The sequence below is a fragment of the Cervus canadensis genome, chromosome 30 (genome assembly GCF_019320065.1).
Source record: "Cervus canadensis isolate Bull #8, Minnesota chromosome 30, ASM1932006v1, whole genome shotgun sequence".
NCBI classification, from domain to species: Eukaryota; Metazoa; Chordata; class Mammalia; order Artiodactyla; family Cervidae; genus Cervus; species Cervus canadensis.
Window position 1 is genome coordinate 3,941,167 of NC_057415.1, and position 12,010 is coordinate 3,953,176.

Genomic DNA, 12,010 nt, shown 5'->3' on the forward strand with positions numbered 1-12,010 from the left:
CCTTCCCCGAGCCCCTTGGCTCTCCACACGTCCATGCCAAGGCTCGAGGTCCCTGCGGTTCTGTGGCCTCCAGACTCCCCACCCAAGGGGCCGGTCTGGACAGAAGCCTCCGCTCTGGGGCATCTGGCTCGGGGAGGGGACCGGCGTGGTGGTAACTTGACCTGGAGCCCAGCACAGACCCAAGTCAGTCCTGCCCTGAGTCCCACGGCCTGGCCACACCACCCCCCTTCCGTGGCCTGGCTTTCTTCTGCCAGGACCTTCAGAATGGTGGAAAGGGAAGTGTGGCCTCAAGCTGGGGGGCCCAGTGTGGGCTCCTAGCCCCTGGGGGTCCCCTTGGTGGACCATAGTCCGCACTGCCGTCAGGCAGCTCTGTCCCGGCGAATGTCGCGTTTCCTTGCTTTTTTGTGATGTGGCAACCCAGTTATCGCGGGGCGATTGGGAAGTCTGCTGGTGGTACATGTGCATGCCTTAGATGGGGAAAGATTATTGCTGCATTGACCCTGGTGACTCGATACTGAGAGTCTGTTAAACACAAATGGCAAGGGGAACAGACAAAAAAAGAAAAATGGAGAGTTGCTGGGTTGCTTCAGGTCTCACCTGTGATTAAGAGTGTGTATAGCCTGCACGTGAACCCGGGTTTCCACACCTGCCAGCTACCAGGTGCCAGGAGCTGATTTTAGAACCCCAGCTTCACTAAGGAGTCATTGACAGATACGGTTTGTGTGTATTCAAGTCTACATTGTGATGACTTGATGCCCATAGACGTCATGGAATGATTGCCCAACACACGCATCGCCTCACACAGTGAACTCTGTGTGTGTATCTTAATGTTGTTCTTATAATCCATGGAGAAGGCAATGGCAACCCACCCCAGTACTCTTGCTTGGAAAATCCTATGGACGGAGGAGCCTGGTAGGCTGCAGTCCATGGGGTCGCTGAGAGTCGGACACGACTGAGTGACTTCACTTTCACACATTGGAGAAGGAAATGGCAACCCAGTCCAGTGTTCTTGCCTGGAGAATCCCAGGGACAGCGGAGCCCGGTGGGCTGCCGTCTATGCGGTCGCACAGCGTCGGACACGACTGAAGCGACTTAGCAGCAGCAGCAGCATAATCCATGAATACAATGTATGTATATAGCTCTCCATTTTTTTAGATCTTCTTTAATTTATCTTAGAAGTTTATAGTTTGCTCTGTGTCTTGTACATTTTTAATTAGATATCTTGATATTATCAGTGCAGTTACAAATGCTTAATATATATAGAGAGAAGTGACTTCTATATTCACTTCTTCAATCCATTTATTTCAAATAATTCTTATTGTATTTTTTTATGTATACACAATTATGTCTGCAAATAAGTGCTTTTCCCCCCCTTTCCAATTGTGATAACCCTTTTCTTTTTCTTGTACGGACGAGGATCTCCAGTACAGTGGTGAACAGAAGTAGTGAGAACAAGTATCCTTGTCTCTTTGCCATTATTTGTTGGTCCTTTAATGGACCGGAACCTGGTGGTCCGGTGTCGACGATGAGACAGGGAAGGAAGCAAAGAGGCTAACATTCCCTGGGTTGCTTCTGGGCTCCAGGGAATCAGCCAGAAAGAGAGAGATAGAGAGAAAAAAAAAAGAAAGAAAGAAAGAAAGAAAGACTCGGGGACCAAAGCTCTGACGGGGCAAAGCTGTTTTAATCAACATGGCATGCGCATATATACTGTCTAACAAAGTAGTTATTCTCAGCAAAGATAAAGATTAAAATTCCAGACTACAAAACACAGGGTGATCCCTACCAAAGACAGAAGAGGGTACTTATCACCATAATGAGAAACTAACAAAGGAAGTGCCTGGATTCCTTGGCCCCAGGAAAGGCATGCCTCTCCTCTTAATTAATAAGGGCCAGAGGTTTCCTGACAATTATCAGAGGAAAAGCTTTCAGTATTTCACCATCACCTATGGTATTAGCTTTTTCGTAGATATTTTTATAAAAATATGTAAATTCTCCTGTTAGTTTGCTATGACTTTTTTCTTAGTCATGAACTAAAATTATTACACTAAATTTTCTTCAGTTTATTTTCTGCAGATTTTGAAACAGGTGATTTTTCTTTTATATGGTGATTTAACTTTAAAAAAATTTTGTGATTGTAAAACCATCCCAACCTGATCTCAATATATTCTCCTTTTATTGGACTGTATTTGTTAGTGTTTTATTTAGGATTATTTCATCTGTCCTCAGAGTCAGTAATTTGACCTTCTTGTACTTCTTTTCCTTGTTGGGTTTAGTATCACGCTTATGCTAGTCTTATAAAACAAGGTGGAGAGTATTCCTTGTTTACCCCGAGAGTTCCTGTGAGACTGCTGTTTTCTTCCCTCGATTTTTGGAAGAATTGATTGGCAACAACTGTTGGTCTCATTGTGGGGAGGCGTTTATTTCAGATTTAATTTTTTTCATGCAAATAAAAATTTCTGATTTTGTATGTCTTCTCGGATCTGTTTAGGTAAAGCATTTCCCCCCTGCTAGGAATTGATCGAGGCCAGCAGACTCTCCAATAGTAAGTGAACTGTGGTTCATGGTATCTTTCTTATCTGCAAGACGTGTTGTCTCCCCTTTTAAAAAACCTTGATACTGGTGATTTGTGCTCTGTCTCTTTTTCTTAATCAGCTTCTCTAGGGCTTTTTCATTTTTATCAGTCCTTTCAAAAGGACTGCCAAAAGTTGGCTTTGCTTAAAAAATTTCATATTTGCTTTCTGTTTCCTTATTTTCTGCTCCTTTTTCTTCCATCTGCCTTGTGTTTCATGTGCTATGCTTTTTTTCTGGTTTCTTAGGCTAGAGGCTTAATTGATTTTTAGCCTTCCTTCTTTTCCAGTATATGTGTTTAAGGCTTTAAGTTACCCTCTAAACACAGTTCGCTGCGTCCCACAAGTTTGAATGAGGCAGATTTTCATTATCTTTTATGGAAAAGTCTCTTCTAATTTTTATTGTGTTTTAAAAAATTATTATTCATGAAATTCTTCAAGAAGTATGTCATTTAACATCCCAATGTCTGGGGAGGTTTTTCTAGTGACCCTTTTATGATTCCTAGCTTACTTCCATGAAAAGCCCCATCTTAGTCTTTTTCGGCTACTGTTACAAATACCATAGACTAGCTGCTAAACAACAGAAAGTTGCTTCTTATAGTACTGCAGGCTGGGAAGTCCCAAGATCACCAGCAGGTGCCACGTCTGGTGAGGCCTGTTTCCTGGTTCCTAGACTGCCTGCTTCTTCTCTCTGTCCTCCCAGCACGGGGGCCCATTCCCTCCTGACCTGACGCCTCCCAGAATCCGTGCCTCCTAGTATTATCTCCACGTGCAGGGTGAAGTTTGAGGGCACATAAATCGTCATCCCATTGCAATCCCTAAGTATACTCTGCATTATTTCAGTCCTTTGAAATAATTCAACCTTTCCTAATGGCCCAATATATATTCATTTTCTTATATGTTCCTTGGGCTCTAGAAAATAATATGTATCAGGGGGAATGCAGTGTTTCATGCATATCAGTTAGGTCAGGTTTCTCAATTCAGATTTCGGTAGCCATGCTGAGTAAGCAGAAGTAGGTGAAATTATCTGTAATATATTTTATTTTATCACACCCAAAAGATGATCATTTCAGTGTACAATCAACATGATAAAACCTAACGAAATATTTTTCTGTTCTTTTTTTCATGCTACGTCTTTAAACTCCAGTGTGTGTTTCACGCTTGCAGCACATCGCATTGTAGAGCCAGCCGCATTTCAGGTACTTCATGGGTGCAGGTGACTATGTCCCAGGGAGCCCAGTTCCATGACAGATGTGTCTTTATCGTCTCCCACTGCGATTATAAACTTGGCTGTTAGTCCTTTTCTATTTCTGTCAGTATTTATGTATTGATATTTTGAGGTTATATTATTCAGTTCAGTTCAGTTACTCAGTCGTCTCTGACTCTTTGCGACCCCATGAATCACAGCACTCCAGGCCTCCCTCTCCATCACCAACTTCCCGAATTTACACAAACTCATGGCCATCGAGTCAGTGATGCCATCCAGACATCTCATCCTGTGTCGTCCCCTTCTCCTCCTGCCCCCAATCCCTCCTAGCATCAGGGTCTTTTCCAATGAGTCAACTCTTCACATTAGGTGGCCAAAGTACTGGAGTTTCAGCTTCAGCATCAGTCCTTCCAATGAATACCCAGGACTGATCTCCTTCAGGATGGACTGGTTGAATCTCCTTGTAGTCCAAGGGACTCTCAAGAGTCTTTGCCAACACCACAGTTCAAAAGCATCAATTCTTCGGTGCTCAGCTTTCTTCACAGTCCCAACTCTCACATCCATACATGACCACTGGAAAAACCATAGCCTTGTCTAGATGGACCTTTGTTGGCAAAGTAATGTCTCTGCTTTGTAATATGCTGTCTAGGTTGGCCACAACTTTCCACCCAAGGAGTAAGCGTCCTTTAATTTCATGGCTGCAGTCACCATCTGCAGTGATTTTGGAGCCCCCCAAAATAAAGTCTGACACTGCTTCCACTCTTTCCCCATCTATTTCCCATGAAGTGATGGGACCAGATGTCATGATCTTAGTTTTCTGAATGTTGAGCTTTCAGCCAACTTTTTCACTCTCCTCTTTCAGTTTCATCAAGAGGCTCATTAGTTCCTCTTCACTTTCTGCATTAAGGGTGGTGTCATCTGCATATCTGAGGTTATTGATATTTCTCCTGGCAGTCTTGATTCCAGCCTGTGCTTCTTTCAGCCAAGCGTTTCTCATGGTGTACTCTGCATATAAGTTAAATAAGCAGGGTGACAATATACAGCCTTGACATACTCCTTTTCCTATGTGGAACCAGTCTGTTGGTCTATGTCCAGTTCTAACTGTTGCTTCCTGACCTGCATATAGGTTTCTCAGGAGGTGGGTCAGGTGGTCTGGTATTCCCATCTCTTTCAGAATTTTCCACAGTTTATTGTGATCCACACAGTCAAAGGCTTTGGCATAGTCAATAAACCAGAAATACATGTTTTTCTGGAACTCTCTTGCTTTTTCGATGATCCAGAGGATGTTGGCAATTTGATCTCTGGTTCTTCTGCCTTTTCTAAAACCAACTTGAATATCTGGAAGTTCACGGTTCATGTATTTCTGAAGCCTGATTGGAGAATTTTGAGCATTACTTTACTAGCGTGTCAGATGAGTGCAAACGTGCGGTAGTTTGAGCATTCTTTAGGATTGCCTTTCTTTGGGATTGGAATGAAAACTGACTTTTCCAGTCCTGTGGCCACTGCTGAGTTTTCCAAATTTGCTGGCATATTGAGTGCAGCACTTTCACAGCGTCGTCTTCCAGGATTTGAAATAGCCCAACTGGAATTCCATCACCTCCACTAGCTTTGTTCGTTCGTAGTGATGCTTTCTAAGGCCCACCTGACTTCACATTCCAGGATGTCTGGCTCTAGGTGAGCGATCACACGATCATCATTATCTGGATTGTGAAGATCTTTTTTCTACAGTTCCTCTGTGTCTTCTTGCCACCTCTTCTTAATATCTTCAGCTTCTGCTAGGTCCATACCATTTCTGTCCTTTATTGAACCCATCTTTTCATGAAATGTTCCCTTGGTATCTCTGATTTTCTTGAAGAGATCTCTAGTCTTTCCCATTCTGTTGTTTTCCTCTATTTCTTTGCATTGCTCACTGAGGAAGGCTTTCTTATCTCTCCTTGCTATTCTTTGGAACTCTGCATTCAAATGGGAACATCTTTCCTGTTCTCCTTTGCTTTCACTTCTCTTCTTTTCACAGCAATTTGTAAGGCCTCCTCAGACAACCATTTTGCCTTTCTGCATTTCTTTTCCATGGGGATGGTCTTGATCCCTGTCTCCTGTACAGTGTCACGAACCTCTATCCATAGTTCATCAGGCACTCTGTCTATCAGATCTAGTCCCTTCAATCTATTTCTCACTTCCACTATATAGTCATAAGGGATTTGATTTAGGTCATATCTGAATGGTCTAGTGGTTTTCCCTACTTTCTTCAATTTCACTCTGAATTTGGCAATAAGGAGTTCATGGTCTGAGCCACAGTCAGCTCCTGGTCTTGTTTTTGCTGACTGTACAGAGCTTCTCCATCTTTGACTGCAAAGAATACAAACAATCTGATTTCAGTGTTGACCATCTGGTGATGTCCGTGTGTAGTCTCTTCTCTTGTGTTGTTGGAAGAGGGTGATTGCTGTGAGCAGTGCGTTCTCTTGGCAGAACTCTATTAGCCTTTGCCCTGCTTCATTCCGTACTCCAAGGCCACATTTGCCTGTTACTTCAGGTGTTTCTTGACTTCCTACTTTTGGATTCCAGTCCCCTATAATGAAAAGGACACCCTTTTTGGGTGTTAGTTCTAAAAGGTCTTCTGGGTCTTCATAGAACCATTCAGCTTCAGCTTCTACAGTGTTACTGGTTGGGGCCTAGGTTTCGATTACCGTGATATTGAATGGTTTGCCTTGGAAACGAACAGAGATCATTCTGTCATTTTTGAGATTGCATCCAAGTGCTACATTTTGGACTCTTTTGTTGACCATGATGGCTACTCCATTTCTTCTAAGGGATTCCTGCCCACAGTAGTAGATATAATGGTCATCTGAGTTAAATTCACCCATTCCTGTCCATTTCAGTTCGCTGATTTGTACAATGTTGACATTCACTCTTGCCATCTCCTGTTTGACCACTTCCAATTTGTCTTGATTCATGGACCTCACATTCCAGGTTCCTATGCAATATTGCTCTTTACAGCATCGGACCTTGCTTCTGTCACCAGTCACATCCACAACTGTGTCTTGTTTTTGCTTTGGCTCCATTCCTTCATTCTTTCTGGAGTTATTCCTCCACTGATCTCCAGTAGCATATTAGGCACCTACCGACCTGGGGAGTTCCTCTTTCAGTATCCTATCATTTTGTCTTTTCATACTGTTCATGGGGTTCTCACGGCAAGAATACTGAAGTGGTTTGCCATTCCCTTCTCCAGTGGACCACATTCTGTCACGAGGAGATACCCCTCGTCCAAGGGAAGGAGCAGCGGCTGCGCTTTGCTGGAGCAGCCATAAAGAGATATCCCACGTCCAAGGTAAGCGAAACCCAAGTAAGATGGTAGGTGTTGTGAGAGGGCATGAAAGGGCAGACACCCTGAAGCCATAATCAGAGAAAACTAGCCGATCTGATCACATGGACCACAGTCTTGTCTAACTCAATGAAACTACGCCGTGCTGTGTGGGGCCACCCAGGACGGACGGGTCATGGTGGAGAGGTTATGTTATTAGGGACAATCAAATTTAGAATCCTCATCTTGCTAGATTGAACTTGTATCAGTATGAGATGCTCCTTTTTATTGCTAGTAATGCTTCTTACTTTAGACACTATTGGACAGTGATATTGCCACATCAGTTTTCTGTCCTTGTTTGCTGGGTATCTTTTAATTTCACTTGTCTGTGGTCTTCCATCTTAACACGTACCTCTGTGAATAGTGTATGGTTTTAATTTTAATCAGTTTGACCCTTTTTATCTTTCAATGAGAGTATTTGCTCTGTTTGTAATTTTGATATTTCAGTGTGTAGGTACCACGTTGCTGTTTGTTTTCTGCTCGTCCCACCTATTCTGTGTCCTTGTCTCGTGCCTTCTGTTAGAAGGATGAAGTGTGTTTCTAGGTCTGTACGCCTCTGTCAGGTGATCGGGTGTACATTCGCAGATACAGCGTGTGTTCTACATTCAAGTCTAACTTAGTACTTTTACTGCCTCCCTGACACGACTGTTTCCTCCTTGTCACTGTTATCCTTTAAAATTTTAGGTATATTTTTGGCATTATCATCATCATAGAGTTAATATTTACCCTCACTGTTACCTCACTGTTGGTCTTTACTTGTTTTTTATACTTCCGTCAGAGACTACTTTTCTTTCTCCCAAAGAACTGCCTTAATATTTTTTAGTTCGTGTCTGTGGGTGATGAGCTGTCTCATTTCCATTTGCCCTAAAAGTCTTTATTTTGCTTTCACTTTGGAAGGGTGTTTTTGTTGGGTATAGAATTCCAGGTTGGTTGGTATTTGTTTTTCAGCATTTCACAGGCGCCAGTCCATTATCTCCTGACTTCCTTGTTCTTGAAATGTCAGCCCTCAGGGTTGCTGTGCCATTAAAAGCCTCGCCTTTTTCCTCTGAGCCCTTGAATATTTTCTTCTTGCCTTAGGCACCCGCAGAGCTGCTGAAACCAATGTGTGGTTTTCATTTTTGAGTCAATGGTCTGATTCTCCAGCCAACTCTTGCCCCCGCCCCTGTCAGTCAGTTCAGTCACTCCGTGTCTGACCCTTTGCGACCCCATGGACTGCAGCGCACCATGCCTCCCCGTCCATCACCAACTCCTGGATCCTGCCCAAGCTCATGTCCATCGAGTCGGTGATGCCATCAACCGTCTCATCCTCTGTCATCCCCTTCTCCTCCTGCCTTCAGTCTTCCCCAGCATCAGGTTCTTTTCCAAAGAGTCAGTTCTTCGTATCAGGTGGCCAAAGTATTGGAACTTCAGCATCCGTCTTCCCAATGAATATTCAGGACTGATTTGCTTGAGGATGGACTGGTTGGATCTCCTTGCGGTCCACAGGGCTCTCAAGAGTCTTCTCCAACACCACAGTTCAGAAGCATTGATTCTTTGGCGTTCAGCCTTCTTCCTGGGCCAACTCTCACATCCATACATGACTACTGGAAAAACCATAGCTTTGACTAAATGAACCTTTGTTGGCAAAGTAATGTCTCTGCTTTTTAATGTGCTGTCTAGGTTTGTCATAGCTTTCCTTCCAAGGAGCAAGAGTCTTTTAATGTCACCATCTGCAGTCATTTTGGAGCCCACGAAAATACAGTCTGTCACTGTTTCCATTCTTTCCCCATTTATTTGCCATGAAGTGATGGAGCCGGATGCCATGATCTTCATTTTTTGAATGTTGAGTTTTATGCCAGCTTTCTCACTCTCCTCTTTCACTTTCATTAAGAGGCTCTTTAGTTTCAACCCCTGGAGGCATTTCTTATTCCCCTTTCTGTCTTTTCTCCCCCATGAGGGGCCTCATTTATAGTTTTTAACAACATAGTTTAGCAAGCGGGCTCCTTCCATATATTCTAAACTTTTCCCCCTCTTATATATATATTTTTAACTGATCCATCCTTCAGTTCACTGATCCTCTCTTCAGCTGTGTCCAATTTGATGTTAAGACCAGAGACTGAGTTCTTAAATTTGGTCACTGTTATTTTAAAGTTCTAGCATCGGTTTTGATTCTCAGAAATTTTTCCTTTTGTCAGGTATATTTTTGAACTGGTGAAGTTTGCATCTGATACCTCTAGCATACCTGTGATATGCTGATATACATCTGACACCTCTGGATCTGTTTCAGTTTTTTTTCTCTTGGTCCTGTTTGTTGTCACACCCTCTTTTGCTTTTTTGGTTGCATGTTGGACATTATGTTTGGAAAACCCTAGAGGTTCTGGTGATGCTGTCTTCTCCAGAGTTTCTTCTGATGCAGACCTCTAGTGGGGACAGAGCTCTCTGTTCACTCAGGGCCTGAGTGCCTTGAGGCTGGGGGGTCCTTGTAAGCTGAGTCTCAGCAGCCATCACCCACTTTCCCCCCCTTACCCCAGGGAGGAGCCCTCTAGCGTCTCTGTCTGGAAGTCTGGGGTGCCTCCCAGGGCCCCCCTTCTTGGCAGGTCCTGAAGCCCACCGTCTGTCTTCTGAGCACCACGAGGTGATGGATACTCAGCGCTCAGCCGATTTGGGCAGAGTGTCGGGTACGTTTTCTGTGCCTCCCTTTTCTTGGGGAGCTTGATCTCTAACACCCGGACTGACATGTCAGGCCTGCACTCTAATTTTTGTCTTCCCAGCCCAAGGAACCGCCCAGAGTTGTGTTAGCCAGTCCCCTCTGCTGGACTTTCTCCCTGCCTTTTCTTCGCAGAGTCAGCTTTATTCAGATGCCCCGAGGGAAGGAGCAGCCCTCTCAGACTCCAGCTCCCTCACTGAGCTTCCCTTTAGTTTGATATCTTGGATTGTGGCTGCCTAAGGACTCTTTACTGCCAAATTTAGACTTATATTGAAGAAAGTAGGGAAAACCACTAGACCATTCAGGTATGACCTAAATCAAATCCCTTATGACTATATAGTGGAAGTGAGAAATAGATTGAAGGGACTAGATCTGATAGACAGAGTGCCTGATGAACTATGGATAGAGGTTCGTGACACTGTACAGGAGACAGGGATCAAGACCATCCCCATGGAAAAGAAATGCAGAAAGGCAAAATGGTTGTCTGAGGAGGCCTTACAAATAGCTGTGAAAAGAAGAGAAGTGAAAGCAAAGGAGAAAAGGAAAGATGTTCCCATTTGAATGCAGAGTTCCAAAGAATAGCAAGGAGAGATAAGAAAGCCTTCCTCAGTGAGCAATGCAAAGAAATAGAGGAAAACAACAGAATGGGAAAGACTAGAGATCTCTTCAAGAAAATGAGAGATACCAAGGGAACATTTCATGAAAAGATGGAAAAGATGGGTACCTCTCCAGTTTCACTACTTATATGTCCTGAAAGATTTTCACTGGTGACAAGTTGAAGGACAGAATTTACCATTTATATCAAGTCAACATATTGCATAAGGAAAAATCACTTTTACCTGACAACGTGCTGTAAAAATAGAAACATTAATATGTTAACCGTTCCATATTTCCTGCGGGGACGGGGAAAGACAACCTTTCTGAGCTCGTCTGTGCTCAAACACGGCCCAGAAAGCAGTTTGTGTCGGCGCCAAAACTGCAGGCGGCACCACCTGCGTTTGCTGGTTGTGCCGCTCACCCCTGCCTTCCGCCTGAACGCCCTCGCGCTCAGCCAACAGGAACGGGCACCTCGGCCTGGGCTGACGTGACGAGAACAATCCGAGCAGCAGCTCTGCCGGGTCCTGCGCAGGGTCACCGGCCCGCGGCCACTCTGAATGGAACCTCAGGACAGGAGGCACGGCTGTGCGGGTGTGGCCCAGGCAGGCCTCGGGGCCCCCGGCCGCCCGGCTGCACCCAGACCCAGGGCCCCCTGCTCACCACGAGGCGGGCCTTCGGATTCTATCCCGCTTTGTAAACTGTTATAACTGCCAAGACGGTGTCTAAAGAAAACATCTTAAACATACTGATGAGTTGAGAAAAACTCAAACACATGTCCTTGGACCAGTGTCTTACAACAAGCCAATCTTCACACTGTGTTAAGTTAAAAAGGAAACTGCGGATCTGAGTGGGAATTTGCCAACCCCAAACCTCAGCTTTTCTGTTCCAGGTGGCTTTTCACCAGAACGTGGGAGGCTCCGAGGGACATGAGCGTGAACCCTCAGTGCTGGTGGGTTCACGGGCCACAGAGGACACCACCTCGGCACGTCTCCCACCTTGGGGCTCAGAGCTGTGGGGGGACACCCCAAAACACCCCCCCCCCACAGAGTGCTGACACCAGCTGTGGACAGAACGCCCTGGCTGACTCAGCTCTCTCATCAAGGGCGATCTCAGAACTGAAAATCCTTGAAGCAGGCCTGTGGTCAGTGTTCTCACTATGGAACACTCAGACTTCTCCTAGGACAAGACAGCTCCTCAGAGAAGCCCAGTTTCTGGGGAGCTGAGTTTGGGCACACCCACCGGATCTCTTCATTGATGGTGTCCAGCTGCTCCTGAAGCATCTGCCCACTGGGCGGCAGCTGAGCAGCCGAGCTGAGGAGGGTGACCCCGTCGCCCTCGCCGTCAGACACGCCTTCGTCTCTTTCGAAGGCCTGGGCCACGGTGGCCGGCACGCGGGCCTGCTGTCTCAACTGAAATAAAAGGGGCCGAGTCACTGTGTGTTGATGTGGGCATAAACGTAAGTGCACTTCTTACTGTATACTCACCTGATGACATGGCCACTGTAACAGAATACACCGAGTGTCTCTCATTGATCTCAACGACAATGATCTCAATCTGCTTATTCACAGCTTTAAACTCTCAGTTGGAGAGGGAAA

At 45.0% G+C, this 12,010-nt stretch overlaps 2 protein-coding genes across 2 annotated transcripts in view; one reads left to right on the forward strand and one right to left on the reverse strand.

Annotated features, from left to right (window-relative positions):
* Positions 1-12,010, forward strand: part of LOC122431618 — a 636,199-nt gene that overhangs the window by 603,134 nt on the left and 21,055 nt on the right. The window lies entirely within an intron of this gene.
* The window catches only part of LOC122432091 (liprin-alpha-1-like), a 198,840-nt gene that overhangs the window by 183,534 nt on the left and 3,296 nt on the right, over positions 1-12,010 (reverse strand). Inside the window, exon 4 of the mRNA XM_043453864.1 lies at positions 11,655-11,824. Within this exon, the coding sequence (XP_043309799.1) occupies positions 11,655-11,824 (170 nt within the window). The remainder of the gene's footprint in view (positions 1-11,654; positions 11,825-12,010) is intronic.